Consider the following 21,913-nt stretch of genomic DNA (forward strand, 5'->3'; position numbering starts at 1 on the left):
CAGTGGGGAAAGATGACGTGAAACGCCACTTCAAAGCTAACACCTGAGAATGCTCAGAGATGGTCTTTGGAAGCAGCTTTGAGTATCTTTTTTAGTCACTGAAAGATACTTGTGATAGCCCAGAATCCAGAAATGACTCATCCTGCTCCACCTGACTCACTGCTTCCTGTGAGTGCCCTCTCCACCCCATGGCAGAAATCAACAGCTTTCTCCGGCTTTGTTCTGCCGTTTCATTGTAGCCAAAGGGAATGGAAATCTTCTCGTGAGGAAGCATGCAACGTTGAAAACTACAGTGCTACCCTGAAGAACAAATCGGGAGCTCCGGTCGTGTGCTGACAGTGAGGGTGCCGTCAGACACCCTGGCCCACACCCAGGAAAGCCAGTGTTTTAGTCAGTGTGTCCTTCCTTGGGCAGGAAATGATGGGACCAGCTGAAAACACGAAGCTCAGCAGTTTCCACTTGACGACACATGCGTTTCTCTGACTTAGCTGCTGTGAACACTGTATAGGGCCTCTGTCCCAAAGACAGCTAACCCTTAGAACATGGGCTGCGAGTTACGGCAGCCTCACCATTAACATTTCCTTACAGAAGCCCAGAGGGTCAGAATTAAGTCTCTCGTGACTCACACTTTTGAGGTTTGTTATTAAGAAAACAGTTTCCAAGATGACTTAACTGTTTTGAAGATAGTATCCTTGAGTGACAGATTCAAATCTGCATTAATACACAATCTCAACAGCCTGTCTAGTTGCTGTCTCTAGTCCTTCTTTTACTGACACTCAAAAGGGATATTAACTATTCAGAGCTTTTCTAAATTAGACATATAGAGAAGGAAATTTTAAAAAAATTCTCCTTCAGGTCAACACTGGGCTTAATGTAAATTAACATTGGCTTCTTACTATTCATCCCCAAGGTTTTGGCTTCAGCAAGAAAAGCATGTAATGTTGACTATAGAACTATCTTTGCCTCCGACTTATTTTAAAATCATAGAAAAGAGTTCATTATAAGAAAGCAGTAATTAAAATGCCATTATGTAAATAGAAAATTATTTTCTACAAAGAAAAAAATATCACAAGTATTTAAAAAAATGAAAGAAAAACCTTGCGACATTAATTAAGCAGTAAATTTTCAGGACATGACCTTCGTCACCCAACCTCTAAGCCACGGGTGACTGTCCTACCGCGGAGCTAGGATTACACGGTCTAGTAACAGTGCACAGGTACAGACATTGTCGGGCATATTCATTAGCTGAGGGGCAAATATTTGAAAATTTCCAGATGATTCTCTTTACAATCTGAGGCATGTGGAGTACGCAGTGAGTTTAAAGAGTTTTCATGCTTTGGAAATACACTCTCAAGCTGCTTTAGGACCTCGAGCTTCATTTTACAAATGTGAAATCGGCGTTCCGTGTTTGTGCAAGGCAGCCGTGTGTGCATGGCAGCGGTGCATTTTCACACACTGAGCACTTGCCTGAGAAGTCTTGCAGCTTAAGCAGAGCAAAGGACACATGACCACAGCACAACCCAGGTCTCGCACACACAACCACTAACATGTCATAAGAAACTTGTCAAGTATTTCAGTCTGAAGCGAACACTGCACAGACCCACACGGCTTTGAAATATGCCAGAGAAGCTCTGTAAGCCAGCCAGCCAGTCAATAATTAAGTTTTTACATAATAGCTTACATAGCGGTAATCTAATTAGTCATTCAACCAATGCACACTGAACACTTGAGCCTACCCCAGTCCTTCAAAGCACAGACAACAGTTATTTACATTTTAGGAACAAAGGTTTACTATGTTTCCACAGATTTTTAATGCCATGCCTTATGCTCTTGATTGATATGTCTATTCATACTGACAATTTACAAAGTCAAATGCCAAATGAGATTAATAAGAACCAAACCAAACAAAACCAAAGCCACCCACCTGTGACTCCCAACTAGTGCTTTTCAAAGCCATACCTTGGTCGTGACTGGCCCTGACCGGTTTCATCTACTCCGGGAAGACAACTGCTGGATTCAAACCTCTTGGTGGCTTCACTTCTTCTCACTAATTGTGAATAAAAAATACAATAGTGGTAGAAGTGATAAAAATATGAAAGCAATCTTACCTGCATTTAGCAGACATAAGATAATTTGTACAAATCACAACCACATGGTATAAAAATTTTTTGATGTTAAGTCATGTTAGGTTTTGTTGTTTGTTTTCTTGTTTCTCTTTGAGATGGGGTTTCTCTGTGTAGCCTTGGCTGTCCAGGAACTGGCTCTGTAGACCAGCCTGGCCTTGAACTCATAGAGATCTGCCTGCCTCTGCTTTCTGAGTGCTGGGGTTAAAGGTGTGTGCCACCTTGCCCAGGTAGTTATGGTAAATTTTAAAGACTGTGACCTTTCCCCTGTAAAGTGAAATAATTATTACTGTTTTAGGAAACTTCTATGATTTGATATAACCCTTTTAAAAGAAAACGTTTTACAGTCTTAGTATTTTGACAACTTTTGTTTAAACAGTTACTAAACATTGCAATAGTTGCTTTTAAAAAGGAGACTTTGCTCGCATCAGAGGACGCTTACCTTGTCTGAAATCTGACTCCGAGGAAACAAGAGAGGGGCTTTCACTGGAGGTGCTAAATATATCACTGTGGTAAGTTTTGTATCTTCGGACTGGTTCTAAAAGAATATTTAAAAATTAGGAAGTTTATTATCAATGCCACACAAATTTTAAAAAGAACATACTCAATCTTGGAAGATTAGAACATTTTATACATTGCTTTACATTAGCCACTTACTAGACTGACTGTATCTGAGAAATGAAAACTGAGCTCCAGTGCCGAGCTGAAGCTCCGGTGCTGAAGTGCTCTGAACATTATGGCCCAGTGCCGAGGTGCTTCCCACACTGGGCTTCAAGCATGGATTCCAGAACAGACTGCCTAGATTTGAATGTTAGTTAGTAGCTCAAGTTCCCTGCAACTCACAACTTACGTTTTGTTTCTTTATAAAGCCAAAGGGGGGACGTTATAGCAAGCATCCAGATCTCATAAGCTTGCTGTGAGAATTAAGTGAATAAACATTCAAAGCTTAGGACAGTACAAGTGTTAGCGGCGCAACATTCATGACAGTCTTTAGGATGCTACGCACAGTTTCCTGTTAGGTACTCACTAACACCCAAGGGCACAACCAAGAGACTTAAAACGTGGAAGTACACGGCTACAGAGTGCAAGACAGGAAACAGCTCTACCAGAGTATGAGAGGAGTCAAGGACAGGAGTCTCCTGCACAGACTCTTCAGAGAGAAGCCCCTCCAAGGAACTAAGGCCTAGGATGCAAGCACAGGGTAGAACTGAAATCCTGCTCTAAAACCCTTCTTTTTAAAAAAACGTTTAAGTGTATGGATGTTGTGCCTGCATGTATGTGTGTGTGCCATATATGTGCTTGGTACCTACAGTGACCAGAAGAGAGTGCTACATCCCCTGGGACTGGAGTTATAGACAATTTGTAAACTGTTATGTGAGTGCTCAGAATTGAACCAGGGTCCTCTGGAAGAGCAGCCAGTGCTCTTAACTGTTGAGAGGCCCACATCCTGCTTTCTAAATACTTCTGTCCCATGCTCTCTTCGTCCTCACTGTCCCTGTGGCAGGCGCTACTGATCCATATCTGTCCCATCCACTTGTCCTGTGTGAGCACTACCCAACTCTCAAATTTCCTCTCTGCACATTGCCCTGCATATAACCCAGTGCACAGAAAGTGGGCCTGCCAGACTGGAAAATCTGGGCACAGCACCCAAATTCTTTAATTTGGTGCTCCTTATTTCATTTAATTTAAAAACCTCAAATTCTTTAAAACTAGAGTTACTCAAAATACAGTTTACAATCTCCTTAGCTATTCAAAGACTGTCATCCCCTAGTCCACGATTTGTTTCATATCTTGAAGCTGTGGCTTCACTTGTGAGAATCTACATGAAAGTACACAGCTTTGCTCACAGCCCCAAACTCATTACATAAAAATTTGCATCAGAATTTAAAAACTAAACTCAGGTAGAAGACCATCAAGTACCCTCAGACACTTCTTGGCAGTGCCTGCTGATATCTTGGTTTCTCTTGTCTTGGTGTCCTCTTTCCCCTTTGACGTGTCTGCTTTTCTTCACAACAGTAAGCTAAGCAGCAAACTGGACGTTGTTTCTCTTACGTTCCAATTCCTCGTGCTTAGCTAACGCCGTGCCCTAAATCACTAGGTATTTCCCATGCTTCCCCTCGAGTCAAGCTTCCCCTCAAGTCCAGCATATGCCCTGTGTGCAGCAATCACAGAACGCTGAGTCAATGAATGAAGACACGGGCTACATGAAGGGGACCTTTAGGTAACCTCTTCATTTCACAAACAGAACAGAAAGGTCAGAGGAGGGCTGCTGGCAAGGACTGAGAAAGCATGCATGCTGTTTCCGTAAGTTTGGCGGTTTGGAGGAGAGCCCTTTTGGCCCAGTGGACAGTCTGTTCATGTTTTCAGGTTGACAAAAAGCCCGATTTTGAAGTTGCAGATGATAGTCAGAAAAACTGATGGAAAATGTGCTGAAGGAAATGGGAGATGGAAAAAACGTAATGGGGAGGCTTCACAAAGAGCAAACACTTTCTTCTCAATAGAAATGGAGGGCAACGAAAAAGGTAGAAATAACAGACAGGAAATCTCAAAACACTGATGCCAGAAGATGTCCTGGTAATAAAGAGTGAGCTGTGTGCTGGAAGCACCACGGCTGGAGTGGAGGTGCCAGGAGAGACATTCTCCTGTGGCTGCTGCGGGTCAGTGAAACCTACAGCAAATCCTTCATGTGGCCGTAGGGCCAGGATGCATGACTTTCAGTGACGCTTAACCCAACTGTTTTTGTGGCTTTGTTGGTTTTAGAGAAACCGGCCCATAGCAAAGCTACGATGTGAAGAGGGACAGATGCTGACTGTGGGCCACTAAGCAGTGAGCACCAGCTGTATGCCCAACAAATGAGCACCAGCTATATTCCCAAGCAGTCTGCAAATTCGAGGGCAGGAACATCACACGATGAATTGTTTGTGTTAGGTATTCAAGAGATGGTAAAAGAAAATGAAGTTAATCAATAATGAAGTGGTTAAACAGCATCACAAGAGCCAGGCTTGTGGAACCAGGAGCAAAGTGTTGGGAGAATCCAGGCAGAGCGGGAGTCTTGTTGAGAAAAATAAAAAAACAACTTTAAACAAATGAGAGAAAAACAGATGACTGGCCATGAAGTCAATAGGAAGGAAGTTCCCAGGACAATATTCATCTGAAGAACAAGACATACATGGTAGAGGAGTACACTATCCAGCTTTGTGATAGTCAACATGAGTGTCAAATAATACTCTAATCAATGGAAAAAGTTTCAGAATTGAGAAGTATTTCCTAGTCTTCCATAAACAACTGTATTCTATTGCAGAGAAATGTCATGGGAAAATAAGATTTTAAATCCTCTGGTTGAATATGATGTGATTAGAAAGGGTCACGGAGGAACAAACCTAGTAGTTTCAATGAAAACAAGTATCACCTAATAACAGTATATATTCAATAACTTATTAAATTGTGCCCAAGTTGCAGAGTTATGTAGGAAGAACTGCTCATTCAAAGGCACCAAAGTACCTTTGTTCTATTGTTACCAACCTCTTGCGCTAATATTCTATGGAATTTTCTGGGGAACCCTAACCAAATCACAAACCCTGAACTGTGAGTTCTGGAAAGCTAAACCAGCAAGGCCGAGGAGAAGACCCAGAGTCAATGCTGTTTTACAAAGAAAAGCAGGAAGGAGCTGTGAACTATTCAATCAACTGCCTAGAGAGGTTTCTTGCACTCGTTTGTCTCACAACGGCAGCTTCTCACACTATACAAAGCGGCACATGAATTTACTGAACTATTTCTGCAAAGTGGGTGTGCCTGTAAGAAAACTCTACACAGAACTCCATTTCCCATGCCGTGTTTTGTATCTGTGTTTCCTTTAGCTTATAGTCTGTGTCTAGTTGTTTCTCCTCAGCTAGGGTTCCTTCTCCAAGACAAAGGCAACTCTGTTTATCCCTCTGGAAAAGTTGTGAATGCACCCTCACTGATAAGCCTTTGTAAATAGATGTGTTCTCAGGACCACGCCCTGGTGGGGAGCAGTACCATGTGATGAATTCGGCTGGAGGATGGCTCTCTAGAAATTCACGAGATGACACGCTCTGTCTACTAAGGCTAGAAAGGTGCTTTACAATAACAGAAATAGAAGGGATTAATTTTATAAGCTTCTTGTATTCCGAGCATCATTAAACTGCTGTTAGCCACGTTCTGTTCATGCAGCAACATGCTAGATATAACTAGATTAAAATTCTCACAGTGTTTTCTACTCAGCCATGCTTATATATAAAAAAAAAAAAAGTTGATAATCAGATTAAAGTTCTAAGCCACAATTTAACAACTAGTCATGCTTAAAACCAAAGTAAAAAGCTTTGGCTTTTGTAAGCATGCACTTTCCCCTTCTAAATTAAATAATTAAATCAACCATTTCAGAAATGTAAAATCACGTGTCCTTTCTCAAGGCTGTCTTACACGGTATGGAGAGGCCCACGCTCCGCCTTACAGTGCGCTTGGGCTCTGTGCTGATCTACACGCAGAAACGTTTCCGCAAGCACTGACCAGGAAGAGGCAGTTTTCTTCCTCTGCGCTGGTCTGCAGCAGGCCGGTAAGACCGACTTTTTGGTAAAGCTTCCTAGCACCATCGGACACCTTGACCTTGCAAGACCCAACTGCCACTAATACTTATCTTTGTTTCTCTTAGATATTTTTGAGGCGGGGTCTCTCTGTGTAGTCTTGGATGTCCCTGGATTTGCTGTGTAGACAGAGCTGGCCTTAAACACACAGAAATGCAATTGCTGGGGTTCAAGCTGAGCACCACTGCACCTGGCAATGTTTTCTGTCCATATCTCAGTGTTTAATTCTAGCACTCCACGGCAGTGTTCCTGGTGTGCTAGGGGAACTCCGTGCTCTTATCATACGACCGAAGAACGTATTCACCTTTGGTGGGTCTCTCCACGTCATTTGCTGATTTATAATTTTATCACCTATTAAATATGTAGATGGAATCTACAATGAAGGAAGTGATGTACAAAGGTCTATTTGCTCTAGACTGTCTCATTCTTCAGGGAATTTCCTTTTCTGACTGGCTGTATGAGTGTGGTTTTCAGACACAGAAGACAAAGTCCTAGAAACCATCAGTGTTAAGAACAGTAAGAGTGAAAGGCACATGGGAAGGGCCCACAGGTGTGACCAAAGTCACCAAACTGTTTGCAGTACAGACACAGACACACACCCATAGGCAGGTACGTACACACAAAAACACACACACACACAAATACCCTCTCCAAAGTCATCTGTGCAGTAAGAAACACTGGAACAAAACAGAGAATAAAGAAGAATGACTACGAGAACTCAGTTACATTTTGTAATACCACATACACTACTTTTTCAAAAAGCCTTAGTTTCTCATGATACTTCAGCATAGCAAGAATATTTTTTCCTTTTTCCTAACAGCTTCATCCTGTGAACAAAATGGACACCAACTCTACAATCACACCAGCTTCACTGACAAGTAACCAGCAGCATCTTGTTCTTTACCATCCAGAATCACAATTTCCACTAGTGCAATAGCACACTTAATGACGTAAGTGCTTGTAATCATGGCATGCGACCAGGAACACTGTGGTTTAAGAGTTTAGGCATCAGATTCCAAGTGTGAAGATTTGCACATGATTTTGGGTGTACACAGAGCTCTTTCAGTCAATCATGTTAATGTGAGTCAGCATGAACTATTCCTAACAGCAGCTCACAAGCGACACACCACGAGGGGAAGGCCAGTAACACTCAGAAGGTGCCAGTCAACTCCGGCAACAGGAACCACGTTTAGCTCGGCAGTCTTTGACTTCAATACATGCCTCAAATTACACACGTTAGAGAGAGTGACGGCAGTGACTGCTTTTACAGTTCATAACTATCAAACATTTTAAAGCGCACCCCCTCTCGTAAGAAAATTACTCTAATAAATGAAATACTTCAATTTTCCAACAGCAGAGAGACACAGTTGTGTTGCTGGGTGTTTATATGGATGAACCTTCCTGTGCCTCTACTTCAGAGGCATAACCCCCAGACATCATGCATCACGCTGTGCTCTGATCAGCAGAGTATGGTCTCACAGCCCTGAGAGATGATCATGAGAAATATAAAATTTACCTGGGTGAGAAAGTTTGAATGTACAGCTACATGCAAGTGAAGAGGGAACACGGAGAAGCAGTGACCTAAACCACTCCGAATGTACACACTGATGCAGAAGTAGGCGTGAGGAAAGACGGCCTCCGGTTCCCCCAGGAGCAACGTGGAGGCTCATCTGGGCCACGGCTTATGTGGTGACTCCCAGTACTCATCAAGCGTCATCCGGGATGTTTTGTTCTTACCTCACTGGACCTTCTAAGGTATTCAAAGTCGGAGTACGTGACTTGAGTCTTACAGTGTGTGACAAAAAGAGAATTCTCACTATTTCCATTATAGACCAGAAAATTTTACTAAATCCCATCTTCAAAGTAGCATCATCGACTACATTAGAGTTCTTGAACAGTCACACGGCGATATGTGAACTCTATTAACAAGCATGTGTGTCCTACCTGGTGAATGTCAGCAATAATGGTATGTGCTGGGGAGACAGCTGGGGAGACAGCTGGGAATTCGAATAAATGTCTGAGGCTTACAGGAAGAGAAACAACCCCTTAAAAATAGGTAATTTCACTTAAACAAACATAAGTCACCATCCTGAACTGGGGGGGTAAGAGAGAAGTGTTTCTGAACCAGGCAATGCCTGAAACATTTGACAGGATGAAGGACATAAACGGCCTCACACGGGTTAGTTGTTAGGTGGATGGATAGCAGTTTCTCGTATTGTACATATAAATGGATGGGAAGTTCTTCATACATGACTTATTTACATATAAATGTGTAAGAATAGACGCATTCATTTCCCTCTCTGCACGCACGGAGCTGTAGAAGGGAGGTATGGAAAGAGAAAGGACAAGGAGAAGAGGCAGGGAGTGTGAGAAGGATGGCAGAGCCTAGAGGATGAGACCCGGAGTGAGCCAGGGACAGCCTGGGGAGCCAAGAACGCCAGCCCATGCCTGTGACAGGGCACGAGTGCAGGGCGAATGGCAGGATGATTCGGGTTTGTGTAAAGGACAAAGTATAGAGACAGAAAGGGCTTGGAAAAAAGTGAATCAGTTTCCCGATTAAAACAGCTGGGTCTCGGCTGGGTGTGGTGCTGAGATCATGTAAATTGTACAGTAAGTTATAGGCTGGCTCTGTCTCAAAAAGCCAAATCAGAATAAAACTACCCAATCAATGAAACAAAAACATCGCTGGGCCTTAAACAGGGGGATGAAACATGTTGCTAGTGACACTCATTTGTAATATATATATAGAGCTCAAACACACATGCACGCACTCACGAATGCACTCGTGATCTACCTGTCAGTCTGTGCATCTCGGGAGGTGTGTAGAGATGAAAGGAATCTCTAAGTGAAGGGCTCTATGGCTAGGTTTATGTTTTGTGGCCACAAAACTAACATTTTGTTACTAGGAATATAGATACAAGAAAGTTTACACTTTTAATGCTTATTGTTTGAAGGTAATTTTTCCATTTGATGAATTAAGAGAACTAGCTGTTGTCAGCTGTATCCTGACGTATACCCAAGACTGACTTGCTGCTCCCCCTCATCACAAATGCCAGTCTCCCAGGCAGTGATGCAGTCACACTAGCCTGACTTCCCGTGGCGGCCCTCTACCACGCACTGACTGCTGCGGTGGCCGCTGGCTGATGTGGCTGTACCGGCGAGACAAACCAGCTCCTCAGCTGCATGGGGCGCACAGCAGCTACAGACGAGCTTCGTGTGGCTCCAAGGGTGGAGTGTGCAGACACAGTACCCCATGACGCCAGTCCCTGGAGGCACCGCGGCCTTGGTTCTTTCTAGCCAACAAGTAGATTCATCCACAATAGCATGCTTCAAACACACGCCAGGCGCCTGTGCTCTTGGGGCCACAGCAATGCAGTCATTAGTGTCGAGGACCCGTGGGCTACCTGTTCACGCTGCAACATTCCTGCTTATTGGTGTTTACTTCCGTGGAATGAATACCAGTGCAACAGCAGCTTAAAATTACTATTGCAGCTCAGGGAATGACTGAAGATAACAAGCTGGCCATATTTTTTATTCTCTCTCTCTTTTTTCCCTACTTGAAAATAAAGTAAAGAAACAAAAACTAAAATAGTTCATAAGTAGCATTTTGATCTGAACAAGAACCTGTTAGGTAAATGGTAATTCTCCTCCTGAGGCCTATACCATTTGCTTTTCTTAAATGTAACTAGAAAGTTAAAAACTGAAAACTAAACCTTCTCAAATGAAATGTTGCAACTTCAAAATTATGAAGTATTCATGTATTCCAGCTGTCTAACAGATTGCTAGCCCTATCCATAAGGCTGTCAAGGACAACAAAATTGGGCCAGGACCAGAGTTCACAGTACTCTAAAGAAGAGCACAATATTAAATTTTGAGGTAGACTGATGTCATAGTTCAGTAAATAAATAATATTTAACTGCCATTTCTGTAGAAAATTGCTTCATGTGTTCTTCCTACTTTATGTTGTATACAAAATGCAGAGTAGCTCTGACTGTGGAAGACTGTGATACCAGCACCCAGCAGGGCGCAGGGGACGGCTCACGGGGCCTCAGTCCTGCTTCCACGGCCATCTCTCCTTGTGAAGAAATGCAGCACAGACATCTGTCAGAGAGTCCTAGTGATGGCCAGACAATCTCACAGCCGTTAGGACGCAGCTGAGTGAGTGGAAATGAGAAATGCCAGCACTGAGGAAGAAAGCAGCGAGAACAGCCTAGGAGAAGCCTGCGCTGAAGTGGAAATGTGACACTAGGGGGTGGAGAGACAGCTCAGTGAAGAGCGCGGGGCGCTCTGGCAGAGGACTGGGACTGGGTTCCCAGCACCCGAGTGATGGCTTACAGCTCAGGAGATCAACTGACCTTCTCTGGCCTCGGCAGGCACTGCACACATGTGGGACACAGACACACGTGCTGGCAAAACACTCAAACTTAAAATAAACAAATCTTTTAAAAATCCCATTTGTGTAGGTTTTACCTGTGTGGGAATCAGCAGCATATGCTGGCATATCCACTAAGCCTAAAAGGTGGTGTCAGATCCCCCGGCCCACACTGTATGTCAGCAAGTGGGTGCTTGGAAATGAACCTGGCTCCTCTGGAGGAGCAGCAAGAACTGAGCCATCTCTCCAGCAACCCCTTGTAAAAAGTGAAATTAAGCATAAAGAAAATGCCATCAACTTCTGCAGTTGGTTCTTATCCCAGAAACCTGTGCCTCATGCCTGGCTTCCTGTGGAGAGCTTTCTGAAAGCTTCAGTGTCAGCCTAACAGTACAGTAATAACTTGTAGTTATTAAGCTGTGATTATAACTTCATAGGATCTTTGTTGACTCTAACTTTCTCACTGTTCCCGAGAAGCTGGAGTTCCCAGGGTCAGCCCTTGCTGTCGACAGGCCTTTCCTCATCACGTCGGCTGCAGCGTTGGCCCCTAATGGTCCTCCCATGGTAGCACCTCACTGGGATACCCAGGAGAGTAGAGGAAGGCGGCACGGGGTCTTCACCCCATCACAGGAGGGTAGCTGGCAGAAAACCCCACAGTCTCCTCCCCAGCCTTTCCCTCCCAGTGTACCCTCTTTTATTATATTAAAAGTTATACAGCTTTGGAGAGACTGGGGCTTCGTGGGTGATGAGTTCAATGTCTGTTCCCAGGCAGTAACAACTCCAACAGTGTATCTGGTCTTTTTCTGGTATCTGGATGACCAGTGTAAGATTCCTACGGCAGGTCTCAAGAGGCCGGGTTCGAAGCACGTGCTGATTGTAAAAAGTGGATCATGCATCCCTTTAGTCAGATCAGTTCCTTTTTATGAGCCTTGGGCAATGAGCTTAGAGTCAACTGTACCCAGGTTCTTTCCAGGTGCAGGCTCATGTCTTCCAGGTCTCCTGGGCAGCTGGGAGGCCAGCTCCACCTGAGGTGCTTCGGAGCTGACTGAGGTTAGACCCTTTTAAGAAGGCCTGTCCGTACCAGAGAGACGCTGGGGTTGAAGGAGAATGCTGTGTTCACTGTCGGGTCAGTGAGCCTCCGTGCACACCCAAAAGAACATTTTATCAAACTTATGGTTGCCACCGAGCTACAACATTCCCACACATGGCACCTTTTTTTTTTTTTTTTTAAAGTGATGGCACAATAGAAAATCTTTAGCCGGAACTGTGAAAACCATGATGGAAATAACTATCCTCTGACAGAAATTCAATCATCAGACAGTTGTAGAATACTGACTACGACACTAAAGCCCAAGACAGTGTTTGGTTAAAGATGTGCTCTAAGACACTGCCCAACCCTAGAATTACTGAAATCTGCTAGTCAGGTTCAAGATCACAAAAGACTGTACGGAGTATTTTAAAATGCCTAAAATATGAAAATACATAGTTACACTGTGTACATTATTGACACACACTTTCTGCCTGGTTATCACCCACAAAGACCCTATTTTCATGAGAATTCAGTGAGACAAATATAGGATTTATTTTCTGTTCTCTTCTTTCTTTGTGATCTAGTTAAAACATTTGCTGCACTTCTGTTTGCACAGCTTGTGTAACTTACCTCATCTGCAGAGGCAGTCCCTAAACTAAAAAAAACGAGTGAGAATTCTTGCTTTTGAATTCCATCCCTCAAACGTTCCCACAAAGAGTGTAGGGAGAAAGCGTTAAGTTATTGCTAGTTCCGAATATAATAATAAAAGTAAGTATTTGCACAACAAAGCCCTCTTCTCGGGTTTTGTTTACTGGGTGTTAAACTATCTTCTGGAAGAAGAGGGACAGGTTCTCAGTGGCAGCAAATGCTTTTGGAATATTCACAGCAGAAAGGTTCAGAATAGAAATGTCTGGTTATGAACCAACTCGAAGCATGCTGTGTCTTTAAAAGAAGGCTTTCCTGTTTGTGTACATTCCCTAGTAACACAAATTGCATTCTATTCATGCGTGTCGACCACCACATCAAGAGATAACCGGATCACACGTATTTTGTTACAGGCAGTCAAATTAAAAGTCACTTGCTCAAACAAAATACATGAAACTGACAATCACAGTACAGTTTAAGGATTTTCATTTCACTGTGATTTGGTCTCTTTAACTCTCAAACCAAGGTTCAAATATATTAAAAAAATCAATTTTACTAATGTATACTAATATTAACTTTCAAAATATTAAGGCAATCTTCTCAAGCCAGCGCATCACAATCAGAGGCAGCACTTTATTTGCTTTTCTTCCACACGAGTGGTGTGTGTGCGGTGTGTTTGCATGTGTAGGTACACAAATGTGTGTGCTTGTGTGTGAGCATGGGTAGGTACGCAAGTGTGTGTGGCCCCATGTGTGCGAGCATAGGTAAGAAGAAATAAAGAGCAGGAGACGGCATCTTACTTCTCTTTCTTCCGAGTGTGTGCGTTGTGCGTGCGCATGCAGGTAGGCACACGAGTGTGTGTGCCAGTATGTGTGCGTGTGCAGGTCGGAAGCCAGTGAGTCCTTCTACTGTTGCTCTTCACCCTTCCTCCTGAGCCTCTGACAACACTAGCAGCTTGCTGTTTCCACTAGGCTGGCTGCATGCTCCCGGCACCTGACGACTCCGTACCCCAGCAATGAGGTTACAGGAGCGCAGAGCCACACCCGGCTTACACAGTTGCTGCAAATTCGGGTCCTTTGTCCACAGAGCAAATGCTCTTACCCACTGAGCCACTTCAGCTCCATAGTTTTATTATTATTTATTATCTGTTATTATCATTATTGATGATAACACTATGTAGCCCTGGCTGGCCTGAAACTCACAGCGATCTGCCATCCTCTGCCTCCTAAATGCTGGGATTAAAAGCGTAAGCACACACAGTCATAAGACGTTCAGGCTGAATCACCATTCATACGTGAGCTGCTGGGGGAATGACATGACCCCAGAATCCCTTCTCTTAAGCTACAAAAGGTGTCTGCTCTCTGCTGTCAGAATTCTAAAAGCTAAAATAAACCTAAATTTTATTTCCCCCCATCTCAGATCAGGAGTACATAGCACAGAGCTGAACACCGGGCTTAGCAGGTGAGGGCACTGGCTGCTCCTGTGGTGGACCAGGGTCTGGTTCCCAGCACCCACACAGCAGCTCCAGCTCCAGGAGATCTGCTGCCCTCTTCTGGCCTCTACAGGCAACAGACACACCCAAGGTGTGCAGACACACAGCAAACACACAAACAGGTAAAGAACATACTGAATTACCTTATAAAATTGGCTAACACTTTATAAGATGCATATTGCATACAAGCTCACGCTCACATTATAATTAAATACCCATTATTTCCTCCCTAACTCTAGAGTCTTTACTAATTTGTAATTCCTGAGTTGAAGGAAACACTCCAGTGAGCCTTTCACAAGCACAGCACATTTGCTAGCATGAGCAACAGGACCAATCCTTTAGTAGAAAGAAGGCAGTCCATGCACTGACTACCAGAACAACAGCTCTGGGCTTGGGGCACATAGGCAGCTCATGGTTAGTTGCTTCTGTGCACACACAAGGACCTGCAGCTGATCTCTGTGGTGACGAGGCTTGTAATCCCAGCACTGGGGGGCAGACGTCGGGCCGGGTGAGGTGGGAAGCCCTGTCTCAGAAAACGCGAGGTGGTGGCTGGAGAGGCGACACAGCAGCTATGGGCACAAACTTCAAGGATGCGAGTTGGGCTCCATGCCTGTGTGTGATGGCTCCCAGCTGCGGGGACCTGACGTCCTCTAAGAGGACAGCATTCACACTCACAATGCCCACACTCCCCGCAGACACACACAACAAAAACAAATCTCCTGAGGGAGAACACCCAAGGCTGATCTCTGGCCTCCAGATACACACGCAGGCACACACACCTGCACACACATGAATGAGCACCCCTCTGTACACACAGAAGATGGCGATGCCTTTAGTTATGTCACCCCTGACTCTAAACAGCATCAAAAAGGTCTTCTCTGGCGGCTCTGACAGAGGACAAAGGAGATGATTAGGAAAGAGGGAAGCGTTTTTACATTCGAGGACTTGGCCAGCTTTGTCTACAAAAGAGTTCCGGGGCAGGCATGTCTGTGTGTTGCGTGTCCTTCCATGGTTTGTAAATAGCCACTCTCTGTATGTCTCAAACATAACTTTATTCAGTTCAATGTACTGATCTTCTTCATGCGTGACTCGGGTGTTTTAGAAATGGCTTTAACAGAGAATGGTAGGAATTTAGCATGTGCTGGGTATGGTGGTTCACACCTTTAGTACCAGCACTGGTGAGACAGAGGCAAGCACATCTCTGAGCCAGGCTGGCCAAACTGACACCGCAAAGACCTCGCTATGTACCGTATGAGGTTGATTTTATGCTCTTCAGATTAAAAATGCGGTGAGTGACTTGTTTAATCAGCTCGGTCATTTATCTAATCAGTCTATCTTTGCTAGGTTCATTTTACAGGTGGCAAAATCAGACCCAGGAAGATCATGCAACACAGACGTGGAGGACTCGAGTGACTTTAAGTCTGTACAACCTAAAACTGCCATCTGGGGAACGCAGATCCCAGACCTAATTTCACACCAACTATGCCTGTTCTCTGCTGCCTGTCTTAGGGACTGTGTGGCTTGGAGCCCACCCTGCACCAAGCTGGTGGCCTTGATGTGACCTGCTGCTTCTCAGGACCAGGAGCCAGCCATTCCCTCAGGCCTCCAAAGAGCCGGCACACGACACAGCCCTTGACACAGGTTTACAAGTGCCCTGTGAAGTCAGAGTGGGGCATGCTGTCATAAGGCAGAGTGGGGGGGGACTGCTGTCGGATCGGAGGGCTCGCGTGAGTTCTCAAGACTTGAAAGAGTGAACAGAAACAGAGGAGTCCATGCGACCTACATGCAAAGGCCTGGCAAGTGGAAATTAAGAGTTGTGGAATAGTTTAATGTTTTAATTCACTTATCTCTCAGACACACACGAGATTACTAACCTTCTACATTCATGGCTTCTCTCAGCACCTGAAGTTTCTTCTGTCTCTCCCGAATTCGGTCCAAAGCACTTGACACGGCGGAGGAGACCAGCGGTTCTCGGGTGTGCCTCACTGGCTCCACTGTCTGAGGGCCAAAGATATCCAAGGCAATGCTGCCGCCGGAGTAGCGTCCTTCTTTCCTTCTAGGAGTGCTTGAAGTCCGTCCTGTCACTGACTCGGGGTCACAGTACCTGCCAGTCTCCCCAGAAACGTCTCTGTCAGCCGTGCAAAGCAAGTCCATGGACGAAGCCCAGGTCTTCTTCTTAGAAAGCACATCAGTTCCGGGGGTAACCTTTTTCTGTGGACTACTGGTCTTGAACAGGTAAGGCGGAGAGAGAGTCTCTGGATCTTCATGCCTGGAATCATTCTCAGATGGGATATCCTTGAAACACTCTTCCTCGTCTTGTGTGTCTCTGACGGACAGAAATCCCATAGATTTACTAAGCCCTCTGTTAAGAAAAGTCTGATGAGAGAATGGAGCCTTGTGTATGTCTAGTACATCGGAAGTGGAGCTTCTCCCTGGAATGATAAGAATCTATCATGTATGCGCAGAATGTTTAGAAAGTCAGCTAGAATGTAACCCACTACTGATAATGAAAGCGCTGCCAGGCACCTAAATTATCCAAGTGGAGGGCGGGAGACAAACGATGGCCGACAGCTGGCGAGAGCAGACTCTGGAGGCCAATGTCTCTCTGTCTGCTTCACTTTTGCAGCACTAGGGACTGGGCCCAGGCCTTCATACATGCAGGAGCTATGCCTGCATCATGATGTCTCGTAGAGACGACATGAATAGCAGATTGAAGCACATGGCTTTTGAGTAGTATTCTTTCTATCATCAAAGGAAAACTATTTGGTTTTAAAATGAAAGTTGTTAGGAATATCTAATTGTAGAACAGTAATTACCTATGAAATGATTTGGGATATTATAATGCCTAAAAGATGCTTTTAACTTCTAAAAATATAACTTAAACATGTGTTTCCACAGTAAAGAGTCCTGGTATATTCTAATCTTTTAAATAAATATGTTTCACTGAAAAAAAAAAAAAACAAAACAGAATTCTTTCTATTCTGCACAGGAAGAAAACTGTAATGTTTGGAATTATTAAGTTTAAGATTTTACTATAACTAGGTATGTTTTCAGAAAACTTTACAATAGCTAAACCCCAGATCATTCTTAATTAAACTGTTAAAGAAATCTAATTTTCATGAAAGATTATTGTATAGACTAAAAACTTCCCTCTTAGAATGGAATGGATCAGTGTTTGTTAGCTGCTATGTCTTCTGAGTATCATGAGGAGTGCTTTCTAGTGAGCCAGGTGGAGAAAACGTGAGCAGGAGCACTAGAGCCCTAGCAATGTACGGACGGAGCAAAAACATCAGGAGATGTACGTGCAGAAGAGAAATCAAATGGGAGAAAGTAGGAATTAAAAAGAATGCATATGACTTAAAAAAAAAATACAGAGATTAAGTGTGTCCGTGAGGTGCCCAATCCTAACTGATGTACCAACAATGCAATCCTTAAGCCTAAGGCTCAAAGAATATCACAGAAGGTGGAGCAGAAACACTGTAAGCACCAGGGATCACTGGTGTGCCTACTGCTTGACTACAGTGTCCCTGAGATATGAGAAAATACACCCTGGACCCAGGTCCACGACACATATGTAACTGATAGGCAAGTGGTCCTCATGTGGGTTTCCAAGGAAAACCTGGGTCATATATGACACAGACTTGGTTGCCTGCTTTTGGATCATGTTCTTGTAGCTGGCCTGCCTTGCCTGGCCTCAACAGAAGAGGATGTACTAAGTCCTGATGCGATTTGGCGAGCCAGGGTGGGCTTATGTGGGGGGAAGGGGGCTCCCCTTTTCTGAGGGGGTGGAGGGAGAGAGAGAGAGGTGGGACCAGGAGGAGAGGAAGGAGGAGGCTGTGATCGGAATTATAAAATGAATAAATGAGTAAAGTTACTTTAAAAATTAATAAGTTAAAAAATACACCCATTAACTCCTAACTATATGGTTGCTTGAACAGTACTGGCAAAACGACAGCACTGGTTTGCATGCCAGCACGGACAGAGAAAATCGAAAAGACCTGTCCCTAGATGAAGAACTATAGCTGGCCAATGGCTGATGAGAGAGGGACAATCAGTTTCTTCCAGTGACAAGATCCCAACTAAGGTGTCCAATTCTGAGTGGTCAGTCCTCGACCCACTTAAAGATAGGTAATGCTGAAGGCACTCAAGAGATTGCGTGTTGTAAAAGAAACTTTAATTCTCCTGAGGTAGTTGTTGTCTTGAGGCTTACTGCCTCTTTCTGCTAACCTAGCCTAGTCCTGGAAGCTTCTAGGCTCAGTACAATCCAACCTAGGCCTAGAATGTTTTTAGCCTCTGACACTGCTTAATAAGCTCACCCTTTCTTGTTCTTTCTGAACTCTGGTTTGCTGGTTCAACTCAGCTGTTCTGGCTCAAACTCCTCTCCCAGCTGACTGATTCCCAGCTGGCTTTTTTTTCTACTTCTGAATTGCTCTGCAGGGCCTCAAACTAACTCCAGCCATCTGCTCTTATCTCCTGGCTCCTTCTCATTCTATCTTCTCCTGAGTTCTCTCTCTCTCTGTAACTGTCCTGGTAAAACTCTTTTCCTCTCTTATTGCCCCTTAAGTAGCTTCCCTATCCCCTTTCTTTCATGAGGGCTGGGAGTGTCCTATTCTGTTAAGTCTTTCTTCACCTGAAACTTGCTCTGTACCAGGCTGATCTTGAGCTCACATCTGCTTGCCCCTGTCTCCTGGGTTAAAGGTGTGTTTGTATTCTAGCTGGATCACACAGACCTAGAAGGCCTTTGGATATGGTCTCTTGCAGATCACTTCCAGAGCAGCCTTGTTCTGAATTAAAGTTCCTCTACAATGTGTGTCCACATACACATTGTATATACGTAACAATAATTAAAATAGGTCGTAATCCTGGGAGGGAAAGGCAGGGGTGATGCAGATGCAATGATCGTGTCTGAAGTTTTCAAATTAAATTAAACATTCATAAAAATAAAATAAATCTTAAAAAATAAAAAAATACATGGTGAAAACATAATAATCTACTTCAAAGATTGTTACTTCTTTTGTTTCTACACATGTCAGATTTAATTTGTGCTATTTGTTCTAAAGTTTTCAAAACCTATCTGCTGACGTGATAATCACAATCTTGAAATCTCACAATTACTTATGAAACATGATCTTGAGTCATAATCGAAACCTTTCAGGTAGCCGATGGGACCATGAAAAGGATGTTGAACCAGGAAGATGGGGGCAGGGAACTGGGCAAACGGTGGACGAGACGAGCTTTACAGTTGCTGTGCCTGGTGTGATGCGAAAGTCTAGGAGGTATGAAGTCACAAGTTATAAAAATGTTACGGGAGGGAACTGTTGTGGATAAAGAGAATAACACAGCTAAGCTTTTCTCTTGCATCGCTTTGCCCACGACTGGTTTTAGTTGTAGTTTGGAATAAAAAGGAGACATGTCCTTAGGTAGGTGGGTGGGTAGGGGGCACCTGGTAAAAGGCTGATGTCAGATGGCCCAAACATACCATTTTTAAACTGAATATCTCTTTCTGGACAGATCATGGTCACATTCTATCATGCTAATGATGCCCTCACTATCTTAAACTGCACAACCAGACACATAATTGCCTGCTGTACACATTACAGGACAAAAGATATGTTTTTTTTAAAAAAAGGTTTCTTTATGTAAAATAAAAGATCTACTTTAAAATAATAATAAAAATTCTGAGAATGGCAAATCTAAAGAACGTAAAGACATACTATAGCAGCACAATTACTTTGTGTTTTTAAGGCACGAGGGGAAATTTTACTAATCTAGTAACTTAAAATCCGAGTTCAAATATAGAACCTAGTAGTATGGGTTCTTACTCACACCCAAACATGACATTCTAGGCTTATGCTTATTGTTAGATGCTCAAGTCCGCTGACCAAGGAGCATGTGTTGATAACAGCAGCACCATTTGATGATTTGTACTTGAGACTAAACAAAATGTATACCAGTCGACTGCTTTCCCAACATTTAACCATGTGAAGCTATTTAAAATATTTCCCCAGTTAGCAATAAATACCACTGCAAACATCAATAATGCTCGACAGCTGTGATCAACTGCCACGCACTGGAGTCGACGCTTTTGCTGGAAGCAACACCATTGGGGCTGCTCTTGAGTTTCTGAGGTAGAAAGTTCCTCATCCCAACAGTTACTTACTCCTTCACTGTATTGGCATAGCACACCTACCTACATTAGCACACTTATCTCACTATAACACTTATCCATGACATTATAAGCATTCCATACCCTTACTCCCAAGCAGAACAATAAAAGACTGTGTCTTATGTAATCCCCTGTAAAATAGCTTCCAAGAAAATGATGGTCAAATGATTTGACTATGAAACTTTTAAAATCTACTTTAGTCGTTATCATTTAGCAGATAGACAACCATGAAGAGACTGTGGTTTTAATTCTAGCTTTCTAATCAACCCATAAGCTTGCACAAACCAGTCAGGTCCCACATTTCTCATTTCCTCTACCAACACCACTTGAATACGATTTGCCATCCCCTCTTTTAGAGATGACAGGGTGAGTGAGTGAACATATCTAACTCTTCTTAGCACTTCTGAACAACAGCCCTATAAACTGAATTCCCCCTCCCTTTTCTCTTTCTGCTTCATTTTCCTAAGCTTTCGATTATCTAACAAGAGGGGATTTAAAAGTTCTGTTGAGAGAAAATGATGAAGCCAGAGATCAAAGGTTACTATAAAGTGTTAGGCCTACTCTCTAACAACATTACACTGCTCCCAACAGGACAAAAGGTGACTCTCAGGAGGCTCCCCTGTCTCTTCAGGAGGCTCTGAGCTCCGTTTAAAGACACATATTATCACCAATTATAAGCATCCAATTTTAAATGGAAGCAGAGGTACTCTCCTTCTGGAGAATGTACAATTTGCTAAAGATCCAAATAGAGAGCAATAAACATAATGAAGAGCTACAAATAAAAGATTTAAGAAAATCAGGGCAGAGGTGGCACACCCTTTAATCCAGCTCTCAGCAGCCAGAGCAGGTGAATCACTTTAATTTGAAGCCAGCCTGTTCCTCAGAGAGAATTATAGGACAAACAGGGCTCCCCAGAGAAAGCTTGTCTCGAATGCAAACAAAAAATATGTAAGAATGTAAAACTTCATGGAGTGTATCCTATTTACTTCAATTAAACTGAAAAAAAAAATCCTTGTAAAACACACCATATTTTAGCTATTTTATTATGTCTTTAATATTATACTTAATTTGGATATGAACATTCACGTCCCCCCCCCCCCCCCCCCCACACACAGAGTCAAAACGTCACAGCATCTCTGGGCAGGAAACTCAAAATGGTCTTTCAATAGTAAAGAGACTCTTCAGCTCCCAGCTGCCCTTAAAAACGTGCTCAGGTACACAGAAAAAAGGAACAGGATGGTATCCTACTCCCAGGCTTCCAAAGCCATCACACTGGCCTATCTGATGGTGGTGTAGGTTTCCCCTAAAGCTTGGCAGGAAACTCGTGTGTGTGTGTGTGTGTGTGTGTGTGTGTGTGTGTGTGTCTGTGTCTACTGAAAGCCATGCTATCAGTACCAGTAGTATTAAGTAACAAAGTAGGGCCAGATAGCACACCAATTTAGACTTTTACTTTTGTGACAGAGTTCAGAAGCAAGATGCAAGAGACA

At 43.6% G+C, this 21,913-nt stretch overlaps 1 protein-coding gene across 2 annotated transcripts in view; it reads right to left on the reverse strand.

Annotated features, from left to right (window-relative positions):
• Ptpn13 (protein tyrosine phosphatase non-receptor type 13) overlaps positions 1-21,913 on the reverse strand; it is a 160,376-nt gene that overhangs the window by 74,470 nt on the left and 63,993 nt on the right. For both annotated transcript variants that reach the window (XM_055594551.1, XM_055594550.1), the window contains exons 7-9: positions 16,135-16,692; positions 2,566-2,661; positions 1,960-2,047 (exon numbers count right to left, since the gene is read on the reverse strand). In XM_055594551.1, coding sequence (XP_055450526.1) covers positions 1,960-2,047; positions 2,566-2,661; positions 16,135-16,692 — 742 coding nt within the window. The remainder of the gene's footprint in view (positions 1-1,959; positions 2,048-2,565; positions 2,662-16,134; positions 16,693-21,913) is intronic.

Source organism: Psammomys obesus, unplaced genomic scaffold, assembly GCF_907164565.1.
Source record: "Psammomys obesus unplaced genomic scaffold, mPsaObe1.curated_primary_1811, whole genome shotgun sequence".
Classification (NCBI taxonomy): domain Eukaryota; kingdom Metazoa; phylum Chordata; class Mammalia; order Rodentia; family Muridae; genus Psammomys; species Psammomys obesus.